A 25,116-nucleotide genomic window follows, 5' to 3' on the forward strand; every position below is an offset into this window, starting at 1 on the left:
AGCTTTTTTACATGTTTTATCTACTATCCATGTCATAAAATATACATCTTTGGAATAATAGTCCCTGCTAAAGAAACCTGTACCTACAGGTTTGTAGTGATATATCCCAAATTTGGAGTAAATACCCCATAAGTTTGTATATATTCATTGAATGAAATACAGTTTGTTTACTATGCCTGTGTATCACATAAGAAAATTTTTCTTTGCTTTGCATCTCATATACTCATAGTATTAGGAAAGCTTTCTTCAAAAGTCAGCCATCACTAACAGCCAGCAAGAAATAACACGAGACAGACAAGAAGACGTTATAAAAAAAAAAACAAAACCTTTTTAATTCTGATTGCCAAATTATTTAAGGCAGGTATAAAAAAGGAAAGCATTCAATATACATTTTACATAAAATAAACTAGATTACAGCATAAAACAAGTAACCAGGCAATGGCGTTAAAGTCTCTCTTCTAAAACTGGATAATTGTAAACATTAAAAAAAAAAAAGAAAAAAAAAGAAAAAGAGGAAGAAGAAGAAGAAGAAAAAAGGACTGCAGGACTATTCAAGTAATAGAACAATCACAGATGTCTCTGGTATGCAGGCTATTGGGTTATTTGCCATTCAAGATTATCAAAAAATGACACCTCATTATTCACAGATGCTCATTATTTCCCCATTTTAATCTTTACATTATATACAACACAGTTTTTGTGGTACTGGCAACCCCATGCCTTCCAAAAGTTTTTTTTCTTTTTTTTTTCCACAATACACAAGTACAAACAGTGACTACAGGAACATTTTACACTGATGCGTCTTTAACAGGAGCCACCAATTAGACATCTAAATTGTACCAAAGTGTCATCATCACAGTTTGCCTTTCTGAGGGGCTTACAGGAAATATATGAAGGATATGCAAGGTTCAGGCACACTGATACATAACATTATTTATTTACAATTTCAAAGGAAAGGAAAAGAAAGTAAGCAGCCTTTTGTGGCTAACACTTTTCAACGTGACAAATACATTTTTTTATTTCCTTTACTGAGTGGTTTGCGACTTGGCAGCAGACCCTGTGTGTGCGAGCCTGGTTACTGATACAAAAAGTAAAGAATATATATATATATATATATGTATATATATATATATGTATATGTATATATACAGATATGTATACGTATATATATATATAAAACAGAAGTTTAATTACAGCAACATTTGTTACTCTGTGATAAAATCTGTAATTTACAAAAATGAAATGACTGGTTTTTGCCTGCCATTAAGGCATTTCAAATTAACACCATGGAACTGATGTCTGTATAAAGCGCTTCCCCATGTGATCCAGTCACATGACACCATACACTTCCAATCCTGTTATTCTCTGCAAAAGAAAAGCATATATTAGCATAGAGTTCAACCAACATTTGACACTTAAAACCTAAAAATATTGAAACTTAGAGTCTATTCCATTTATGGGATTCAATTCCAGAAAAAGCAAATAAAAAGCAAGCTATACAGTACATTTTGTGAAAAAAATGTTCATTTTATATTAATCATGAAATTCCCTTAAACTATTTTCCTTCTTAAAATAACTTGAGAGGTGATTAAAAATCACAGAAGAAACATTTAGCATTAGGATAATATAGTTTTCCATTTGCAATTTTATTTTTTAAATATGAGAAAACAACTGTCATTTTAACAAAGTTGTGAGGATAAACTAAGGAAATTTCAACTGCCTAAGAACCAATCAACTCTTTACCAATCCACCTTAGGTTTATAAAATGAAGTTCCTGGAACCTAAGTTGTACCAGGAATCTACTAGCTGAATAAACCCATTTTATTACAAGGATTAAAAAACAAAAAACAGGGAGCTGTTTTTCATCTGAAAAGCCTGGACTTGCTTCTTCAAAAACATTAAGATGTCTCTCTGCCTAGAAAAATAACTGCAAACATAAAGGATATTTACCTTCTTTGTGCAGGAAACATTCCTGATGCAGATGCCTGGGCAGCCACCTGCTGAGAGGCAACCAGGGCAGCAGAGGTCAAGCCTGCTGGGCGAAAAAATGTGGGGTCTCCGTGACATTTAGAAAGATAAGAGTAGATACAGGCCCAGTGGCAAAGGCTGCAGACCCAGTAGCAGCAATTTGTCCTTTCCTAAACACTCACATGAAATGTTTCATGCAGCAAGGACAGAGTACAAGCCACTTGGTCTAACCCAAATCTATCCCTTTATTGAATCCTCTGTGGTTTCCTTACTAGCTATTGGAGGATAGAGCATTCCATCTCCCCAGCTCTGCATGGCGCTAAATGGTTTGCATGGGTCCTGGAATAGGAAGTTCAGGAGAAATAATAGGGACCAAGTAACAACAGGAATCAAAAGTCACATTGAACTATAGAAAAGTCATGCTACTTGCTTCCTTAGAATATGATACTTTATAATAGCTTTGATCACTTTTATATTCTTCCCAGTGATTTGCCATGATCCATCCTACAAAGTACATGATTCAGTAAATCAAACTTAGAAGTTCTTAGTCTTAATCCATAAGACAAAGGTAGCAGAGAGGGTAACAGCTCCAAAAGGCATTAAGTAGCCTAATCCAGGTTCTTCTAAATTCTACAGAAAACAGTCCCGGGCAAAATGAGAGTAAACAAAGTAAACCTAGGGAAGATTACTCTCTCCTTTTGTGTACTTTGTTTGGACATGTTTTCCTTGCCCAAAGATAATTTAGGACATTACAATAACAGTGACAATAATAACATAGAGAAAGTGACAGCATATTCACTCATATAGATGTGATGTGTTAGAAACAAAATCCCTTTCTCTTCCAAGTTCTTATCACACTCAATACAAGATGTTTAGGAAACCCGAGATGTTCTCATTTAACATCACTGCTTGACACCAAAAGCTGAGTAAATAAGAGTGGTCCCTTTACATTTATAAACATGTTATTTTACATTCATAGAGCAGGAAACACGCAACTTGTTCATTGTTAATGACTGAATTCTATCCTTCTAAAATTCCTATGTTGAAGCCTAAACCCACAATTTGCCTGTGTTTGGAAACAGGGCCTAGTTGGAGGTGACAAAAGTAAAATAAAGTCCTAAGGGCCTCATCCTAACATGGCATTAGTGTCCTCGTAAGAACAGACAACTGAATGCTTGCCTCTGGCCAGTGGAGTGGCCATGTGGTATAAGCTAGTAAGAGTCTCACCAAAAACCCAACAAGATCTCCAATGCCTAGCCCCAGACCTATGAGAAAATAAGTGTCTGCTCTTTAAGTCCATGCCATCTATGATATGTCATAAATGACAATCTGAGCTGACAAGGCAGCCAGACCCTAGGCGGGTGGATTTGTTGGTGAAGACTGTGAACAACCTCCTCTGAGAGACAAAGATGGTAAAACAGACTGAATACGAAGGGCCCTCTGAACTGAGAACCACATCCTATAGCTAAGAATGGAGGCTGAAGGGCTCTCCCTGTGGCCTAGTGCACCAAGGAGGCTGAAAGTGGAGACTGCCCGCTCCCCAGGCCTGTGCCGCACAGGCTAACTAAATCTGAGTCTGCTTCCTTCCTTTTGTCCTATTTTGCTGCCTCAAAGCCTTCCCTAGTGTTCAGAGATTCTGAAGATGGAGCTTTCTGAAACAATAAGTTTTTTTTTTTTTTTTCCTATCTTCCTTCAAAGCTGGCTTTGAAGAAAACCTCTTTGTCCTACCAATTTGATTCTAAACATTTCTGGAGCAATGAGTGCTGCAGCCTAGCCTCTTCCTCCAGGGCAGTACTGGTGCCCACTGATAACAATGGGAGAAATAATAACATGCTCAACAAATACCCCCTGGACCGATGGTTCCACTGTGTCAATTCTGTGGCTCTTTGCTATGCTATGTGAATGAATAACTATTCCACAGTGGATTCCACATTCATGTATATCGTTAAAGCATCAATTAAAAATAAATGAGTGAAAGAAAAACCAGTAGGGTAGAGGAAGAGGAAAAGGGGGAGGGAGGAGGAGAGGGAAAGGGGGAGGGATCACCAGGGATTGAAATGGAGTAAATTAAATTCTATGCATGTATGATTTTGTTAAAATGAACCCAATTATTATGTATAACTATAATGCACTAATAAAACAAAAAACAAAACAAAACAAAAACCTTTTTTTCAACCCTCATCTTTGGTCAGAGTCATAGGGTGAAGGACTGTGAAGAGCCCTTAAGTTCCATTATAAAATGTTAAACTTAGTCACCTCACTCCCATTACTTGCATGGGAAAAGAGCAACTTAAAGGGCCTACAGATATCAGGACAAAAAAAACTTCACCAAAGCCTCTCACTATCCCTCATTTTCTTTCCAATTTCCCTGAAGTCGGTATCTGATCTTCTGATTGTTATATTCAGTGCCCCAGACACTGGCCGCCACCCTCAGCTTGGGAGATAACAGTAAGCCTCCGATAACATCAACCAGTGACAATTATTAACTGGTAGCCATTTCATGTCTCAATAGAATACAAAGATGTGGGAACAGCCTTAGCTGTGTCCGTAGGAAATGCTAGGAAATAAGTGTTAAGAATCCTCCCCAGAGCTAACGTTAATTCAAAGTTCAATGTTTTTATTTTAAAACAGAGACAGGTAGTTTCTAGCAACTGTTTTCCAAAGCACACTGAAAGAAGACACAGTAATGATCGAGCTGCTGACCTTGGAAAGGATCATATTGACCAGGGATTAGCGGATAACCCATGCCAACGTGGGTGTGGTGATGCGTGTGCAGGTGCCGCTGGCCAAAGGGCGAGTGTCGGTCCCGTTCCCTTTCTGCCTCTCGTTCCCGCTCAGCTGTGGCCTTTTCCACAGGCTGAAATAGAACAGAGAAATTTCCCCACTTTATGTTTCAAAATATAACAAGAAGGCATACCATACCACCTGCGCCCCTTCAGCAATATTGTGTTAGTGATTAAAAAGTAGATATATAGATACTGAAAATTCTGTATTAATCAAAGATAATTTCAAAAGACATGCATTAGTTTCCACTGCCATTAAGACAACAATGAAGAATTGCTCCATCCATGGTAAGCTGAGTAGCATCAATATTTTCTTCAAATGACTGAAACAAGAGGCTTTCTTTTTATAGTCACTGATAATTTCAGTCATCCAATCTACCTGTCTTCCCACAATAATTTTTATAAACAGATAGATCAAGGAAAAGAAGTAGTTTTGGAGATCTATTTCAGGTCATATTTTCTAGTTATATTTTTGTATACTTCATAGGGAGAATCTATCTCATAGTTTATAACAACTGTATCCATTTGGTTCCACTGAAAATACACATCCAGATATCGTATGCCAATATATAGTAAATACAGTCGGCTCTCCATAATCATGGGTTCCATCCAGAGATTCAATCAAATTTCAATCAAACATTTTTTAAATTCATTGTATTAAATATACACAGACTTGCCATTATTCCCTAAACAACACAGCCTAATAACTGTTTACATAGCATTTATATTGTATTAGATATTAGATATTATAGGCAATCTAGAGATGACTTAAAAGCACACAAGAGGATGCGCCAATGTCTACAAACACTATGCCATTTTATATAAAGAACCTCATTCAGCATCTAGGGATTTTGTTACCCCTGTGGGTCTGCAACCACTCTCCAAAGACTCTAAGGGACTGCCGTCTAGGAATCCATCATCCTGTTCCCACATTCTGAAATCTCCCTCTCAATTTCTGAACACTCATAAAGAAACTCCAGTTCTCCCAAATAAAAGTTTGATTAAAGATTTGTTTCCTACACATTTCTATTCTAGAACCTAAGCACCCTTTCACTAAAGTTCTCTTTCTCACTTGGAAAAAAAATCTAGAAGGAAGATTCACAAAAAAGGATTCATAATTCACCTTTTTAATTTCTCCATACAGTGTCTGACAGACTTGCAGATACTAGACTTTAAACTTCTTTTTTCCCACCCAAGAACTATCATTTCCTTTCTGAGTCTCTTTTTCAACAGTCTCCAGGACTAGAAGTTGCCTTTTTTAGGTGAGAGTCTCTTTCACAAAGACATTTATTTGTATTACTTCAGGGAGTTATAGGAACATGACAATGAATCAAGGTCAAAAAAAAAAAACAGCAGATGCAGCCCTCACTCATTAGCCAAGGGACTCACACTTGCATATGAGCTTCACACTATGTGAGACTCAAATATGTGTTTGAATAAAAGTAACAGTTATTATGCGTCATGGACCATCAGTATTGCTCAGAATGAGGCTCCGACCATGAACGCTGACCATGTGGATGCCAAAGATCCACAGAAGGAGTCAGAAGCTCAAATCTCTACAGAAATAATTAGGCTAAAACCAAATTTGATTGATAAAGAATTGGTAGATTTCATTTACATACATTGAGGGGGAGCAGGGTATACAGTCCCCATGGGGCTACTTCTCCCATGTGATTTTGAACCAGATTTTCCATAGTCTTAAGAGGGCATCTGAAAATGTATGCAAAAACTCTGATTTTTGAAAGTTGTGCCCAAAGAAAACATTTTTCAAAAGTTCAGTTTGGCTGGGCATGGTAAACCACACCTATAATCTCAGCTGCATGGGAAGCTGAGGCAAGAAGATCACAAGTTTGAGGCCAGCCTTGACAATGTAACAAGACCCTATCTCAAAATAAAAACATAAAAAGGGCTGGGATAATGTAAGTGTCCCTGGTTCAATCCCAGGTACCAAAACAAACAAACCCTTCAATTTGCCCAATGGGTCAAAGGCCTGTGGTTAGAAGTACTTAGTTACAAAGCTATTCTGAAATAGCATCCTCCATTATTTTTTTTTTTAATATTTTATCAGTAATACTTTGCACCAATGCCCAGGTCCTATGAATTTAAAAGTATACCTAACAAAAAGCTCACTACCACCATACCTGCTTCAACAACACCTGTCCCTTACGTATGAAAACATCTGACTTTTGAACACTCTATTCTTTATGTACCAAGGATAAAGCACCATCCTGAAATCACAGCTAGATTCTAAAACCATTTCTATTTCAAGACTGTTCTCTAGCTTGTTCCCCCTTTCTAACCCAAAACACAGTCCTTATAAATGGCAACAAAAGCAGGCTTACGGCAGGAGACTTGCTGCGGTATTGGTTGGCATGCTGCTGGAGCAAGTCCAGTGCTTTAGATTCAGTGGTTGTTTTCGTGTTGATGCTGGGGCTGGTATTGACTTTCTCTGCCTCTTCTCTCCCTGACATCTTCCCATAAACAGGATAATGAAATCCTGGAGAGAGATAGGCCCCTGCAGATAAACGACAAATGCCACATGAAGTTACAAGCTAGTCTCTGAAAAAAAAAATGTCATTTGTGTTATATGAATTTGGGAAAAGAGTCAGAGATCTTAAAATAAGGGGTTACATTAAGAATGGACTACATCATTGTTAAACTGTATCGAGGTTCTCTGATTTTTCTTCTGCAGTTAATTCATCCTGATGAACAGAGGTTATAAACAAAATTGAGCTTACAGCCACTTCATGCATTTATGTGTCTGCTTAAGTGAAAGGAATAGTAACTATAATGATTATGACAGTAAGTGCTTAGAATATTTTCATAGGCAATAAAGTATCTGTCAGTCTAACAGCAGACCATCAGAGACTATGGAAGCTATAGCGGAAGACTCTTGACATTTCATTTTTTTAATAAAATCTTATATTTAAATCAGTTACATCTTTGGGACTTTAAACAATTAAAAAAAAAACAAGCAAAACAAATGTCACTCTTGAAGCTTCTAATTTATCTTGAGTTTTTAATAGCTCATGTTTGAATAGAGCCTCTTCCTCCAACATACTTAGAATCCAAAACATGTCACGTACCAGGGTAACTGTGCATTAGGACAGGAGAAACAGCCCGGTATGCAGGGTGGCTGGGGTCATACATCTGTGGGTAAGGATAAGCATGCAAGTACTGTATGTACGACTGATGCTGACTCATGGGTGAGGACACAGCCACTCTCGTCCCCCGAGAGTCCTTCCAATTCACAGGTGTTTTTCGATCATCATTTTTCAACTTATTCTCTTCCATTGATTGAGAGTCAGGACGCTTGGCCTCTTTGGGCTCCTCTTTAATGCTTGTTAATGATACAGGAAGGCTGGGCACACCACTCTCTTTGTTAGGAGTTTTCCTAGGACTATCCTCTTTTAATTTCTTCTCTCTCTCAAGTTCTTCTGACTTTTGTTGATCCAGATATTTGGGTTGGTACACATAATGATGCCATGTCCTTGAATCTGGATCCTGATTAAAAAAAAAAAAAAAAAAAAAAAAGTTTTGTTCTAAAATTTCACTTTTTAAGAAAACCCATTAATCACTATGGCAGCACTATTACTGTTACCTCTCATACTGAGTTAACATTGTCTGGTTAACATTTATGTATGTACCAGACAATGTGTTACTCTCCTCCTTCTGTCATAACTTGGTAATATCTGGGGTTATTCATGTTCCTTTATAGATAAAATAAAACCAAAGCTTTTAAAATTCAGGTAACACCAAGGTCACACGGCTGCCCAGTTGTGGAACGGGGCTTCAAACTCAGGTCTGTTGGAATTTGAGGGTGGGCCTTTGAAATGTAATTTCTCAACATTAAATAATACCCTCAGATATATTTAATCCAATCTTCATTTTCCTTTTTTAATATCTCACACAGGTAAAATTTATTTTAAAAATTCAAGCTAATAGTAGTAGATTTAAGTAATTACTATAGATATTAACATCATTTAGGAGGAAGAGAACTCTTGGTTTCCTAATACACTTTCTTCACCTACCACAGCTGAGGCTTCATATACTGGAACTTCTCATTATGTGCTAATGTCTTAATCAAAACAAAATTTCAAAGTCACAGCACACATTATGGCTTCTCTATTATAAAATAAAGCCATCTATAAGATCCCTAAATTGTACTATTCTAATGCAGCCTATGAAGCAACAGCCTGATTTTTAGGCCTCTGGAAGAGGGAAAACTAAAAATCCTAATGACCTTTGCGATCCCCACCCCATTCATGATATAAACCCGTTGGGTATTCAGATCCTGGGTGAACAATCCAAGTTAAGACCACCTCCCAACTCTGCAGAAATGGGCATGGGGAAAGGTTTCTCATTCTGATTCACCAGGGACTGTCTAAGCACAGGCACTGGGGGATTGGTGCTGGGAAATACCAGAATTAATGCTCCCAGGGCTGCAGTGAGTCAGGATATCTGAACCATGACAGAAAGAGCTAGCACACATGTGGTTTCATGGTGACCAGTTTTCAGGTGTTCTTAGGCTGGCTGGCTCTTTTTTGGGATGACTGCTGAGACCCATCACCCAAACCTCCTCACCTTCTTCACAAACCTCAGCACTGAGCTCTACTTTGGGCACTTAACACAGAATGTAAAACAGAAATCCAGGCATAGGTGAAATACATCTTGAGTCCTCAACTGTATTAAAAAGACGAATGGGAAACGGCACTTAGGTGCCCAGTGAGTTTTGTTTTTTGTTTGGGGAGGTACTGGGGATTTAACCAAGGGCAATTTACCACTGAGCTACATACCCAGCCCTTTTTTATTGTTTGTTTTGAGACAAGGTCTCAGTAGGTTGCTTAGGGCTTTGCTAAATTGCTGAGTCTGGTCTTAAACTTGCAATCCTCCTGTCTCAGCCTCCCCAGACACTGGGATTACAGGCATGAACCACCACAACTGGCTGTGCCCAGTTTTAATATTCTGAGAAAATGCTACAGAAAATTGGAAATATATAAGAACAAGTACTTCAGTACTCAGACTCAAAATCTAAGAGTCTGTAGGGAATTCAGCAGCCCTGCAATGGAATGCCCTCACCTTGGGCTCAGCAAGAAATTAAGGGACCTCATCAAAGTTACAGAATTAAAATGATGGCATGGATCACAAGTCTGCAAAGCGCATGTCTAGAGTTCATTTTACTACACAACATGACAATAAAAAAACAGTGAGCAATGTACATTTTAGAGCTACACAACAAGTCCTGAGGATTTTTTTAAAGATATTTTTCAAGAGAAGAGGAAAAAACCCTGATGTTGGTTTCTCTCCAAGTCTAACCAATTCAATCCCAGACATGTAATGTGTCTCAGACTGCTCTCTCTGTTGGGGCCACGCTCCACAATCTTACTTGTTTAAATCTCGAGGTTGGGTCTACACCTGTCTGCTTCATAGAGTCCATGACAGACTTCATTTCTACAGCCTCCTTAATAAGCTGGTGGTTTTCCATCTGCTTAGCTTTGAAGCTGTCGGCCTGTAGCTGCTGCTGGTGATTGGAGAGAAGCTGCGATTTACCTGTCTCCTCAGTTTTATTAGGCACTGATGGCCCTAATTTAGAATGGTTTTTGTTAGGCTCTGGAGTAGAGGGAGCTTTTGAGATTGTGGCTGATGGCAAGTTTTTCTGCTTACTGTCCTCCTTGCCCAGCTCCTTCAAGGGGAGCTCAGTTTTCCTCTCACAGTCTCCTCTCCCAGTCTGGACCATTTTCTGCTCTGCCAGCCTCTGGTCCTCATAGTACTTCTCATATTGCTGTCTGTAGGCAGGGCTGGTGGCCATCAGAGACTTCTGGTCCATATAGAGTCCATAAGCATACTGACCATAATAAAGTGACTGAGCCAGGGCCGGGTGTCTTTGTGTGATCACTGACTGGTGCTGAGGCTGTAGAGATGCAGAATTATGGTCCACTTTCTTAGCATCTAACTGCTCTGCCTTGTCTTTCTTCTCTGCATCTTCCTCAGACTCCTTCTTGATCTTCATTCCCTGTGTGTTCCCACTGTTCCCCGTTGCAGGGGCGCCAACCTGTCCTGGGTGCATATAACTTGGAGAATAATAAGGATCATAGCCATGGTAATAGGGAGAATGGGACTCTTTCAGTTGAGACGATTGTGCTGTAGCTGAAGAATGCCCTTTTACAACACCATCCTTACTAGAAATGATATCTGATGGGGAACTGGCCTTTGACCTCATGCCCTCTGATCTGCTGTCCGATCCACCATCATCTGCAGCATCGGATATGTCTGAGTAGGCGGGGCTGCTGGTCTTTGCCGCTGAGCTCTCGGCCCCATTCTGGGTCAACACATGCAGTGGTGCCATTGGCGCCTGTCCATTCACCAGAGCGCTGCACTCCATCCTTGAGGCACTCCCAATGGAAGGGCTGGGAGCGTTGTCTGTGAATGTGTAGACCTTATCAGCCTCGGCTTTGATACTGGCCATGCGGCTCTCCTGAGATTCTGACAGTCCATTAGCCAGCCCTTCATTCTTGTTGAGATGGTCCTTTAAAAAATGCCCAGACAAATCTTTGACAGCCCCCTTGGAGTCCTCCAGTTTCCCCAGCTTAGCATCCATTTTGGGGCTCCCTGACTCTTTTCCTTCTTTGTCCTTTAGCTTTCGCTTCTCCTTTTTCTTTTTGTCCTTGAGTGACACCAGAGCTGGGTTCACGGTGATGGGCTCTCCCATAATGGTGGGCTTTGGTTGGATGGGTTTTAATGGAGGACTCTTTGGTGTGGCCTGGACCACAGTTGTTGTGAGGGAGGGCAGTCCAGGTATTGTCCCCGCGGTGGTAGTCGTAAAGGCTGCAGTAGGTATCGCAATTAGTTGTGGGGGTGTGGGGGCTGGGGCAGGGGCAATGGGCCGGGCACTTTTCAGCTTAGAGAGGTTTTTGTCCATTTTGCAGTTGTTAGCTTTTCTGCCCTTTTCTTTATCGCCCAAACTTTTCTTGTCAATCAGTCCTTCTGCTTCCAGTTTGGGCATCTCTGCAGCCAAACTGCCATCTACCGCTGAGCAACCCTCTGATGTGGCCGTCATGTTGGAAATTACTGGAAGGTTGTTCAGTTCATTGTTGAGGCCCTTCTTTTTGCCTGAATTCTTTCCCGCTTTCGAACCGATAACAGAACCTGGGCCATTGCTCATCAACTCTCTCTTTCCCTTGGGGGTTCCAGGGGGGTTTCCAGCACCAGGAGAGGTGGGGGCCTTCACCTGGTCATAAGCTGACACACTTGTGCTTGGCTCGCTGCATTCGATGGCCACGTTACTCAAGGCTTCCTCACAGTCTGAGATCTTGTCCTCACTGTCAGGCTCGAACTCCAGCTTGTTCTCTGGGTCTAAGTGTGCATGAGCCTGGTGGTACCTCAGGCCATTGATGTGCTTGTACTTTTTGTTGCAGTTTGGGTGGGGGCAATCGATTAACACTGGAGAGGAGCAGCCTTGGTCCAAAAAAGTAGTCTCTGGTTTCCCTTGAGGGGTGGTGGGGGTGCTTCTAGAATTTGTGCGGACCCGCTTCCCAGGCTTATTGTCCTCAGAGCTGGAGTTCAGGTCCAGCTCCATTGGAGGCTTGTTTTTCCTTTTGTTGGTAGAAGAAGGACTGGCTTTGATTTCCTCGGCTGCACAATTTGGGGGTGTCCTTCGCCCGCTGGCGTTGAGGCTGCCCCGCCTCCCTTTCCCATTGGCCCCTCCTCTGTTCTTGCTCTGCAGCCCTCTGGACTCGGTGAAGCTGGTCTCGGAGCCAGGGGCCGCAGCGGCAGACCTTGCTCTCTTCCCTCTGCCCCGGCCCCCTCTCATCTCCAGATCACTTGTCGGTGACTCACAAAACCTAGGGAAGCAAGTAACAGTTGTCAAAATGAGCACCCCCAAAACAACAGTGGAATCACAAGATACAATGTGGCAAAGAGGAGTCAACATCTCCACAGCTGTGGACCACCCCAGGTAAGACTCCTCATTCTTCCAATGATAATTTCAGCACCCCCAAAAGAACAGGCTACCAATCAATGGCTTATATTCCCTGTCCAGAAAATGAAAGAGAAACAGCTCAGGTAGCTAGCTTCTAATCCAGTGCAAATTCCCATTTTGAGAAAAGAAGACAAAGCAGAGAGGGAGGAGGCAAGGAGCAGAGATCTCCTGATAGAAAAGCTAGCCATCTGCATTTTACTACGGTTCAGTCTTGAATTGCTCATTTCTCTTCTGCCTGTTTTCAATTATAGGCAGACTTTTAAAATTTATTAATCTCTTTCTATAGTTTCCTTGCAAAGAGGAGAGGAAAGGAGAAAAAGAAGAGAAACAAAAGGCCCTGTGCATACCTGGGAGGGGCCCAGTCGTGCTTGGTACAGTCCAGTAGGGTCCCCACGTAAGTTTTGTTCCTCCACGTGACATTGACCACTAGGACACCTGCGGGGGGTGGGGTGGGGTAAAGGATGAAAAGGGACCACATTTAACACTGATTATTTTATTTCCACTTCATTTATTGTCATTATTTTTATCAGCAAAGTTCTATTTCCATTTGCTTTCAAAAGCTGTGGTTTGCATTCTTCCTCTTTCTGGTTTCAGTGACCTCAAGTTAAAACCCACAGGAAAGTGTGTGTGTATGTGTGTGTGAATTTGTTCGTGTGCATGCATGTGGTACAAAAGGGTGAGACTGTGTGTGAGAGTGTAATCAAGATACTGCTGACAGAAGGAAATGGTTTTTGCCATGTCCTGCTGTAAAACAGCAACACTCACCTCTTAATTTTTCTATTATTACACATAATTGCTTTCGTTTGGCAAGCAGCCAACATAAACTAAGCGCCAGTTACCAGTGCTTAAACCAGAAGGTGACTGAAAGAAATAGGTTTTGTTTCCAATTCAACAATGTAAAATGATGGTGATTTTTATTAACAAAAAAACTATGCATGTGCATAAAAATAGGTACAGAGGGGAAAGTGGGGGCTCAGAGTCCAGAAAGCAGACAATCAGCCATGTTTCCTCCTCCTTAATCCTCCCCTCTTTGAGTTTGTGAGACAATAATCAGCCTTGGTATGGTATCTGTTTCACTCTTTGGTCTTGTTTCATATTAAGGACTCCTAAAATAGCCCTCTTAAGAAAATAAATGTGCACAATAGATTTGCTCTTGGGGTTATCTTTAGAATCAACTTTGGTAAGCATTTGCCACAGAGGATTAGAAAAGAAATCTCAAAACCAACACACTTGTTTCCTGCAAGCCGTTCTGCTTTTCCCCACTGCTTTGCAGACAGACAATTTAATTTAGCACTGCATCTGTGAATTACTAAACTTAAGTGCACTTAGTATACCAAATGTCACAGGAAACAAAATATAACATCCTCCTGTTTCCCTGGAGGGCAGGTGCCACTTTTTAAAAATCTCTCATTTAAAGCACGTTTTTGGAGGACTTAGTTTTTGAGACATAAATAAAATACTAGGGTAAATAAATGAAAAATTTAAGTGAACCTTTGTTTTCTTTCGGCATCAACCTCCCGTTCTTTCTTGGAAACACCAGAGGACATCCCTCAAAGTCTGTTCCTAGCTGGCTTGTTCACTTGAGCTACTCCTGACAGTTTGAATTTTACAGAAAACATGAACTAAGATCCTTTAGGGTAAGAGAAACCCGACAAGGTAAGACTCATTTCCTTGGGAACCTTTAAACAGAGGGTAAATATTTGAATGGTTGGGACTCAAGTAACAGAGAAGGAAGATTTTCTTTCAAAAGTCTCAAAAGAGATTTAAAAATTATTTCCCATATGGTTTAAGTTGCTAGTGCTTATATGACAGCTGAATTTACTCACTGTAAATTCAGTCTATTGTAGCAATAGTCTAGCAGGGGAAGAAAAGCTAGGATGAAGCAAAGCAAGCATTTCCTCAACTCATGGCTGATTCCTTTGTAATTCCCTCAGGAAATTTTTTGAACCATTGAATATAAAAATTTGTATTGCGATGATAATCAGTGGTAATTAGGCATTTGGTCAGAATTTGCACAAGACAGAACAATTGGAGGAAAGGATTCTTTATGAGCACATCCCTTCAGGAAAGGGGAGGGGGTGGGAGAGGAGGCGAAGGGGAAGACTGAGCTGGTTTTCTCATCATCTGCTCTCTGGGGCATTGTGGGTGGTGTCAAAGACCTTTGCAGCTGCTTAAAATTCTTTAGCATGTCAGCTATATTTACAGTGCAGGAATATATCTGTATTGCCAGAAGGTTACTGCATTTTAGCTTTAGATGCAATAGGCTGAATCACTGCGTTCCAGAGTCCCTGATGTAGCACAAATGTATAATTAAAACTGCTTGAAAGGAAACATGAAAGAAACAACAAACCCTCCATTCTTGCAGTAATAAAATTAAAAACAGGAAAAGTCTGCACAGACACTTAACATTTGTCTGCAGTGAAAGGCTTTTGTTATTGCTTTTCCCCTAAGGGTTTCGCGTTTCCAGCAAAAGCTGGCCGCGGATTGGCCAGCGCCCGCTGCGAACGCTCGCGTCTGATTGGCTGGGCCGAGGGCGGCCAGCGGAGCACTCGAGGCAGCGGCCTGAGAGAAAGGAGCCGCGCGGGTGGGAGGATGCTGCCCCAGGGCCGGCCGGCGCGCGGAGCTAGGGCCAGTGCGCCCGGCGACGGGAGGGCTGTCCGCGATGCCCGGCCCCCTCCGTCCGCGCGGGCTTGTCTACGCTAACCAGGACAGTCCGTCCGTTGGAAGAAAGCTGCGATCCGCGCGGAGGTGCCGCGTTTCCGCTCCATCACGTACGCCCCGCGGCTCAGCACAACATGCCAACCCAACTCATATCCGAATTCGCGGTCCCAACACCGGATCAGGGGGAAAGTGGGGCCAGAGAGGAGTAGGGGACCCAAAGCAATCAATCAATCTCGGGGCTACAGGTTGAAACTGTCACAAAGGCTGAACTGCAGTTGCAGTATCCACACAAACTATCCCCAGCTGCTACTCTCTAGAAGCCACACAAGCCGACTTCTTATTTAAGTACCAGGTGATGTTATTTGTTGTTGTTGGGTAAAGCAGGTAAAGAAAAACCCATTTTCAACTTAAATTAAGTCACCCTTATTTTTTCCAGAAGCACATACAATGCTTAAAACAAATCCTTCACTCCCAGGGAGATTTTGAAAGGTTTCCATCAAGCACTGCTAGTTAGATACATGGGCTTGTGTCTATCTTTACATGTACAGGCCATTCACAATGCCACAGAATTTAAATCTGCCTAGAATCCACGTATGAATATATACATGCAAATGTTAACAAAACTGCCCCTCCATGTTGGAATGAAGGCTTAAGGAATGTTCCTCATATAAACTACTGTACTACAATATAAACAGTGCACTGCTTCTTTGTAAGAAGGTCTATGTTTAGACAACATCCCATTATGAAGGGCCAAGAATAAAAGTAGTGTTTTAGCTCTAAAACATGTAAACAGTTTATGATTTTTGCTGAAATCTCAAAATCTGGAATATTACAAAATATAAAAAATATAAAGCAGACTATACATACTAAGGATATAAATGTTCTAAATGAAAATTAGTCCTCAAAAGTATAAAACCAACTTTTAGAAATATGGGCATAAAGATGTGTAAATTGGAAATAAATTTACATTTATTCCCCAAAGATTTGCTATTTTCTTTCAAACATTAGCCTATGAGCTAGGTGCTAGGGATGCTCTATACAAGTCCTTTACATCTTTATATTCTCAGAAATCTCAAAGGTTTATTATCTTCCCCTATCTACAACAGACTAGGCATGGTCTTTCTCAAAGAGTTAATGATTGCCTTGTAACATTTTTTTTATATTTGAAAAATACCTAAACCTTATTACTAGCAGAGTAAAAAGACAGCAGAAACATACAAAGGATGTTTGAGAGAATGCTCACCACACCTTTTCTTCTCTGTAGTGTTGATACTTTGGTTCAGATACTGAAGCAGAATCTGAGACGCTGCTACCCAAAGCATATTACCTACAAGGCACCTAATATGAACATGGTATTTATTATATAGCACAAGTCCCTTATCTCTACAAGCCAAAACAGCCCTGAGACCTCATAAGGATTCCAGTGTTCTATTTCCTCAGTCAAGAGATCTCAGGAAGATAGGCCCATCAAGTGTTTATTCTGTTTATGGGCTACACATTAGGTGCTACTGAACTGACACAGTTTGGCTGGAAATCTTTTAAACTCCATGAAGAGTTTGAAATCTTAGAACCAACACAGGCTGGTTCTGTATTACCCACATTTACAGAGTAGGCCCTTTTTATGGCCTCACATTAGACAGGGCCCTGGGTGTGGTATTATTGGGTGCCCACCTTGCCCTCAGTCCCTGCTCAGAAGGTAGTCTTAAGTGACCAGCCTCTCAGATCTGGCCCTCTGCTTCAGATGCCCACTGGACTAGAACAGTCCAAGACATCTAAAGCAGAGGCAGTCAAACAGATTTATGCTGAGAAGCTGAATTAGGAATACGGAAGTTCTGGAGAGTTGGTACTGTGAGAAGGCCTAAAGGTTGTAAAGTGACTAAAAGGCTAAAAGGACCATATGGGCCAAAGCTGCAAGGATGCAATAGCTATGAGGCAAGGAAACAAACTGCTGGTGAATGCCCTCAACACTTTTGTATGTCCCTCTTCCTCTGGCCTCATCACTGATGAGGATTTTACTAGCAGTCACCCAGGACCACCTAGTTAATTTCCAGCCATTTTATTAAAAAGTTGTTCCTTGGGCTGGGGATGTGGCTCAAGTGGTGTTCCTTGTCTTAACCTAAAATCTGTCTTTGAATACCTTGATCTTGGCTGTGCCTTCTGATACCCTGCAGAAGCAGTCCACCCCTTCACGACCTGCCAGCATTTCATCCAGGCAAGGACAAAACTATGCTGGTATTCTCTCACTTCCATTTCACCTCTCTTTTTGTCCCTCCAGCCTAGACAAATTTCTTCAACCATTCTGCACCTCACACTTCTAACTCCCCTGAAAGAAACCTTAAAGTAAGGGGTCTTAGTCACAATCCTCAAGGAAAGTTAAATTTCTGAATAAATTAGGACCAAACAGTGACAAATTTAGTATTATCTCTTATGTTAATCCTTTCCTTCTTCATACACATAAAATGCCATCACCCCTAAATAATCATTCTCTCCTGGGTTCTCAGCTGGACTCTATACACAGCTTTCCCTGATGGATGCTCACCAGAATGCCTATTTCCCTCCCCCCTTTCTGAGTCCACAGCTGGACCTGGCCTCCCTACCAGTGGCCATATAACTGCATTCTATCAAAAAAAAAAAAATGACTAAAGGGGTGTGGGTCACATCCAGGCCAGGCCCATAAGAGCCTCCCATGCATATTCTTCTGGTCTCCTCCCCTTTCTGGTAAAGATAGAAATGACTATAGTAACCCTGAAGGTCCCAAGTTGAAACTGGCATATTATTCTACATCTGGGTTCCTGAATGAAGAGAACTCACCAGGAATACTCAGTTTATTAGATGAACAAGTAAATTCCCAGCCTGTATGAACATGGTTAGACTTTGTGACCACCCTGATACATGTCCCTTTAACATTTCACTCCACTCACTACACAGTGAGCTTATCTCATCCAGCTAGGTGACACTCCTTAAGATCAGGGACAGTGCTTGCACCCACAGCCCCCCAGGAGCATAGTGCCTGGCTTATAGTGAGAGCTCACAGAACACTTAGGAAATAATTGGAATAGAGGCTGAGTTCTGAAGGGCTTCTTTTCCCACTATTACCATACTTTTTCAATAAGCAAATCTCTCACTAGCTTATAGATGACAGACATTCTCTGTGGAGAGATTTTATTCCAAAGATGTTATAAATGTGGCTTATGAATTATTATTTCTGGTATTTGTGAAGCTGTTTCCTGTAGAAATGGGCAAATGCCTGATTTCCCAGTGGATCGGCATAAAATGTTTATATTACAGTTTAAAGACTGTCTCAGAGTCTTTAAAATGCCTCAACCTTGGGACAGATGTCTTTGCCAATCATTGCAAATGCTGAATTTGGAATCAGACAGAAGTGTTTTCAAACTCTTATTCTGACTACCACATCTGGATGGACTTGGTGTGCACTCAGGCAGAAAACAGAAACCTCATTCTAATAATACCAAATTGTAACTCATTTATGCCCTAATCCTTCTTTTCAAAGTTTACACATTTATTTCCTTTTACATATTCTTTCTAGTGAAACATTGGTGATGATAAAAGTGCCACAATATGCTAGTTTCATGAGCACAGGATAAAGTACCTATATTTCAGATATCATGTTATCCCACATTCTCACACAATGTGACTCTTGCACAAAGTCTGATTTATCGCTGTTCCCTTGTTCAGAACTCATTCCCCTAATATTTTGTTGGTTTTGTTCTGCTATATTCAGTACCAGTTTCTTTTTTAGGCTGAAACTGACAAAGAGTCCCCTTTATTCATTGCTCCAGCTGCAGAGCTCTTCATCTTCAGATACAGCCTTCTTCAGAGGCTTGTGTTGAGTTTCTAAATGTTTGGGAAATTTTTAAATTTTTTAACTAAGGTAACCCACAAAGTACCTGTCAGCCCCAAAGCAGAGGGACTTTCCTGTTCCCTACACCAAGTATATATGGAGCACTAGGACAAGAAAAGTTAAGTGTTGTCACATGACCATAAAAACAGTATTTTTTTTTAAAAGAGCCCTACTGCTGGGCTGAATGTTTGAAGAGTCATTTTAACCACATCCTGTAATCAAACCATCTGGAACACAGTGCTGCGATTAGTCACCCTGAACACTGGGCTTTATCTGAACAAATAGTGTATGGCAATGGAGCTTGGGAGATAGGGCAGCACTAACAAAAGGAAGTGTAATGAAACACTTCATGCCCTAGTGTGCCGCCACCCCAGTCATAAACCCCAGAGACACACTGCTCTGGTGTTAATGTACTACTTTATGGAAAGCACAGCGAGCTTAAAGATTAAAGGACTGAAGGGCTAAAAATTGCTGGTTTGGGTTGATCTTCTCTGTCGGCGGCTGGAATATGTTGGCATCGCTCTATCTACATTAATTATAACCTCTCAGATGACAGTTCAGCATTCCGATTAGGGTTTGGTGCTATTTTCAGGACATTGGGAACAAGGTTCACATTTATGGGAGGATAGTGAAGATTCTTGGCCAGAGGTTAATCTGAACACTGAGACTTTCTTCTAGGTTCATCTAAATACCAGCCATAAATAACAAGGAAAAATAAATAAGTAAACCTTAACCAATACCAAAAAATCAATGGCAAAATGCTATTCTAATCTGCATTTTAAAACAGCATTCCCTTTTACTAGATGTGTTTATCTCTTTCAAAATACATTTGAGCCATCAGTATACAATCTATGGAGATCTCTTTTTAAAAACATATCTGAAAGGATTTTCCCTCTAAATACACTGAATAAGCCCTTAAAAGAAAAAAAAAAAAAAAAAGGCTAAAGAAACCTTGTTTCCCCATGGGCCTTATGGTTTAATACACAAAAGAACACAGAGCCACTTCCATCACTGTCACCTCCCCCGAAGCCTTTGTTCTGAGGCCTGATGAGCTGTATTGATTTGGGAAAATCATTGAGCTTCTTGGAAAACTAGACTCTCGCTTATTCACTGCCATCTATTTCTTTCCCATGAAGACAGGTGGTCAATATCCAGTTGACTGGTCAGCTAAAAGAAGCTCTTGCTGCTTTTCTTTCTCTTGCTTCCCTAGTAACGTTATCCTTTCCCACTTCTGGAAAATACAATGGCCTGTTAAGAAGTCTAGTGGCAAGAAGAGGGGGCAGAAATAAGGCTTTTGTCAGGCACCACCAGGGACACTAAAATGCTGCCCCATACATTTGCATAGAAGCCTGCACTGCACACGAGGATGGTAACGATCTTTTCAGGAAGTTTAAGCATTAATGAAAATTGTGTTCTCCTAAACAACTTTTAAGAAATAGGGGATTCAAAACAGGTCATTAGAGATCAATTAATGTTCACTGCAAAGAGGTATTTTCCTTCTTTTCAATTATCAAAACCTATGTTCTAGCATGCAAGTTTTGTGTTCACAAAACATCCAATGTCATTACAGACATAGTAGGTAACAAAGAGCATCATGGGAGAAAAAAAAATCACATAAATTTCTGGATAGGAATTTTAGACATGATCAGTAAGAAAATGTTTGCTTTTAAATTAGGCAGACATACATATCATAAAGTGACCTTGATGATTTGAGGGGATATATATATATATACACGTGTATGTGTGTGTGTGTGTGTGTGTGTATCACCATTCACATCACAAATATATATATATATAAAATATATACCCCTTATTGCTTGGGCAATTCCTCTACTAGTTTCTGCTAAGGTGTCCAGAGACCCTACTTGGAGACAGAAAGGAAGGAGAACAGATCTGGGGCAATAGTGTTGGGAGGGCAAAGGGAGACAAGTCCCTTGATCTTGCTTCAATAAGGACAGCAAGGCAGAGATATTTAATTGGATAGCATAAAAAGATATCCCCTCCTGGGCACAATGACAAAGGCTTATAATCTACTTAGGAGGCTGAGGCAGGAGGATTGCAAGTTTGAGGCCAGCCTCAGCAACTTAGCCAGCTACTGTCTCAAAACAAAAATTCAAAAGGCTGGGGTAACAGTTCAATGGGAAAGTGGCCCACACACATACACACACCAAAAAAAAAAGGGAAAGAAAGAAAAAAAGAAGTCACCTCTCTTCTCTGCACCTTCAGAATTGGTTTTTAGGGGTCATGTTCCATTAAGGCTCTGTCAATAGAGCAGGATAGAAAGAATAAAGAGGGACAAGGAAAAATGTGCCCCCCCCCCAAAGAAAAACAGTTTTCTGAACCAGACATTTAGAGCAATTTAAATGCATAAACTGAACAGGTACATGTAACGTATACAGTGTGTCTGTATGCATTTGTACAGAGAGGTTTCATTTCTTGCCTTTGAGTGAACTTTCCAGTAACTGCTTCCTTTGAGGCTTGGGGCTTGGAGATAAGCAACAGCAGCACTCTGATTTCCGATGCCAAGTTCTAAACTTGAATTTTCGAGGCGCCCGCTGGTTTATCTGAACTCTGACAAGTTAAGATGATGACTTCTAATACTGGCAGGTTCCTCAGGCCCTCTCCTTTTTATGAAGCACAATGTCCTCATTGGAGGATACTGGATTTCTTTTTCCCTTCCTGCTCCCTTTCATCATGAGAAGATAGGAGTTCAAAGCCCACTGTTAATGGATACAGCCCACTCCCCAGGCCTGTCTCATAGCTTTTATTATTAGCTAATTAGGAGATATTTTTCCTTCCTTTAAATAAAAGCATTCAGAAGTTTAGGAAAGGCATTTTATAAATATTTGTTGAACTGTTTGCTTGCCATGAGCCACAATAATGAACAAGAGTGTCATTTTAGGACACAGCTATGTACAAGTGGCCCAGGCACACAGCACGTGGCCAGGGTCTCCCACAGTGAGGGGGGAAATAGCCTCTAACTGCCTCCTCCCCCCATGTATCAGATTCGCATGTCTCCTAAGATAAGCAACTAAAAGGATGTGGTCTTTCAAACCACCACTCTCATCATCTCCTGCTCTTTGTGTTAATTACAGGACCTTTCCAGCTAACAACTCCTACACCCAAGCCCTCCAAGCTGCCATTACCTCAGCTGGAAAAACAGGTCAAGAGAACAGCAGAGCTAGACAAAACTTGGCAAAGACTCCTCCTTCCCCCACCCCACCACTCCCTCCCTTGGAGGGAGAGACCTCTGGGGGGTGGCGAGGGTGAAATGCAGTGCATCTGAAGTCCTGTCCAGCTCTCTGCCACTTCCCCAAATCTGGCTCAGGCAACCTTCTGTCTCTTGCTCCAGGTTCCTTGCCCCCAGCCAGGAGCAGGGGAGGGAGGAGCTGGGGGAGACAAAGTAATTATGGAGATGAATGAAACTGAAAGATGAAGGGGAAATAAAGTAAATAAATAGCAGAAAAGTAGGCAAGGAAAAGGGAGGGGAGAGATATGGGTCCTCCCAACATCCCTAATCACCTAGTCTTTCTCAAAATCCTCCCTGTCTCCTAGATCAGTGCCAGTTAGAACAGTGACAGTCTAGGCCATGGGTGATTAGCAGTTTCTTTCGGGTTTAAATGTTATTGAATTGCTTGTCAAAATATGTGCAGTACAACTATAGGTTGCAGGACTGTGTTTTAAAGTAATTTTTTTTTTTTATCATCCCCAGTCCTTGAGCCATAAGGAGACAGTGGGAACCAATTGACAATTATGCTCCACATCAAAAGCTGCTACTGATCCATGTATCTCGCTGGGATTGAAGAGCCAGGCTTCCTATAAATTATGATGCTTTATTTAAAGTCAGAGCGCTTATTTGCTTTTGTGCCAGCTCTGGGTCCTTTTCATCTCTAGCTCACCGGGCCCAGGAGAGCACACATTCCTACAGCTCTGCTGGCCACCAGCTGTGTCCTCTATAAATCATAAAACCTCCGAAGGAGGCATTCTTTACACAGGCCAACAACATTTACTGGAGATGATCGCTCTGCTATTATTCCACTCGCTGAAATTTAAAATAGCAATTTACAACAGCAGCTGAAACAGGGAACTGCCTCTCTTAACTGTGTGTGTGTGTGTGTGTGTGTGTGTGTATAGAATGGGGAGGGATCTGCAGGCATATAGCACACAAAGGGGTAGATTTTGTTTGTCACCCAAAAGCCATCATTTTGGCCAATCTAGAAAGAAAAGAAGGAATGGGAACATTACAAAACTATACTCTGTGCCCTCCCAACTGAGCAAAGAAGGGTGTATGAGGCTTCTGGTGTAAGTACTGGGCATGTTCTCACTGGGAGTGGTTTACCCTACAGGCACCCTGGGGAGCAGTTCATATACCCTGGTAACATACAGCATGGCTCAGGTTCAGAATGGAGGAAAACTGAAGAGACCAACTCTAATCAAGTTTAATTGGCAGTCAATTCTGAAGACGAGGAAGGAAGATAATGGTGACTGAATGGAGCACCCTAAGCTCCCACAGACAGACACTTCTGGTTCAGCTCTGCAGCTGCTTCATCTTGAGCTGACTAAACCTCCCAGAGCCTCAGTTTTCTCATCTAAACAACAGGGACAGTGTGATTACTAAATATGGTATGACTTAGGTGAAGCACTGGGCACAGACATGGGCATAAAGCAGTGACTCAAGCAAATGTACTTTCATTCCCCCATCTTTTAAACCTTTCTGTAACTTAAACCCGACCCAGAAATGCAACCAGCAAGTTTCCCTGCATTCCTTCCAGGCAAGGTCCCTTACATACAGGCATCTGCAATAAGTAGCCTATATCCACTCTTTTCTGTGGTGGGGGATTGAACCCAGGGCTTCCGACACAAGAAGCAAGCACTCTGCCATTGTGCCCCAGGCCCAGCCCAATTAGCCTGTAGTCTTGGCCCAAGGCTGACTGCAGATGCAGCACATCTATCCTTCAGAATATTAAGGGCGCCAAGTTCCAACCTTAAGGACATTTTTTCTTGTTTCTGTATCCACTGCTAATTTCAACCCATATGATTTTATATTTCCTGACACACACATCCATTATCTGAATGAAGCGTTTCCTCATCTGACCACTTGACAGTAAAGTGAGCTGAGAAATGCAGTTCAGTTCTCAATCACTGAGGAGGCCTCCTCTCTGGACTTTAAATATTTAAGGTAAGGAAACCTCATTGCAAGTTTGGGAATCAGCTAATTGAACTCCTGGTGTTTGCCTAGATCACAAAGTCAAAATTAAAGCTCCCTAAGTTGGGACCACAGAAATGAGACACAGCAGCAAGGCTCTGGGGGTGCAGCTAGATGGGGGTTAAATGTGAACTTACAGGTCCAATTCCCATCTGAACAGACCAGTTCTCTTGACAATGGTCAGAGGCTGCTTCCCACCCTCCCCCATCCCACATTCCAAAGTTCTTATCTTTCAGGGAAGAGAAAAGGCCCAACAGAGTTACAAGTATTTCAATAACGTGCTTAGAGACCAGCTCTTTTCTGTAAACAAGCCTAATGAAGTGTGACTAATAGTGCTCTCCTTGAGCAGAGGGATGGTAAAAGGGCCTTTGTTAGCACTTACTAGAGCAAAGTCGTCATTTTGCTGGAGCAGAACAAAACTTAGCTGGTTATTGATCGACCAGCCCTGCTGGGTGTCACTGCTTCACTGTCTACTTCTATACAGTATGTGTGTAAATACACGTGTTTATACAGACATGGGGATGATGTTCCGCACACACATCCAGGCCTCTAAGCTAACTTTTGGTTCTGTTTCTCTGCAAACCAGATGAAGTATTCAAGGCATCCAGCTTAAGTGTAATTCCTCTCTGACATTTCTATCTCTTTCCAGTCCTTGAGA

At 41.4% G+C, this 25,116-nt stretch overlaps 1 protein-coding gene across 7 annotated transcripts in view; it reads right to left on the reverse strand.

Moving 5' to 3' along the window:
• Nucleotides 1-306: 306 nt before the first annotated feature.
• Znf608 (zinc finger protein 608) overlaps nucleotides 307-25,116 on the reverse strand; it is a 107,219-nt gene continuing 82,409 nt past the window's right edge. For 5 of the 7 annotated variants that reach the window (XM_046460235.2, XM_046460240.2, XM_058584206.1 and 2 more), the window contains 7 exons: nucleotides 13,077-13,164; nucleotides 10,138-12,592; nucleotides 7,838-8,255; nucleotides 7,094-7,266; nucleotides 4,672-4,825; nucleotides 1,951-2,035; nucleotides 307-1,365 (listed from right to left, as the gene is read on the reverse strand). In XM_046460235.2, the coding sequence (XP_046316191.1) occupies nucleotides 1,359-1,365; nucleotides 1,951-2,035; nucleotides 4,672-4,825; nucleotides 7,094-7,266; nucleotides 7,838-8,255; nucleotides 10,138-12,592; nucleotides 13,077-13,164 (3,380 nt within the window). In that variant the 3' untranslated portion in view covers nucleotides 307-1,358. Of the gene's footprint in view, nucleotides 1,366-1,946; nucleotides 2,036-4,671; nucleotides 4,826-7,093; nucleotides 7,267-7,837; nucleotides 8,256-10,137; nucleotides 12,593-13,076; nucleotides 13,165-25,116 lie in introns of those variants that run through there. The other 2 variants (XM_046460237.2, XM_046460238.2) reach the window with 2 other exon arrangements.

The sequence above is a fragment of the Marmota monax genome, unplaced genomic scaffold, assembly GCF_021218885.2.
Source record: "Marmota monax isolate L192 unplaced genomic scaffold, Marmota_monax_Labrador192_F-V1.1 WCK01_AAM20220418_F8-fsc00006, whole genome shotgun sequence".
NCBI lineage: Eukaryota > Metazoa > Chordata > Mammalia > Rodentia > Sciuridae > Marmota > Marmota monax.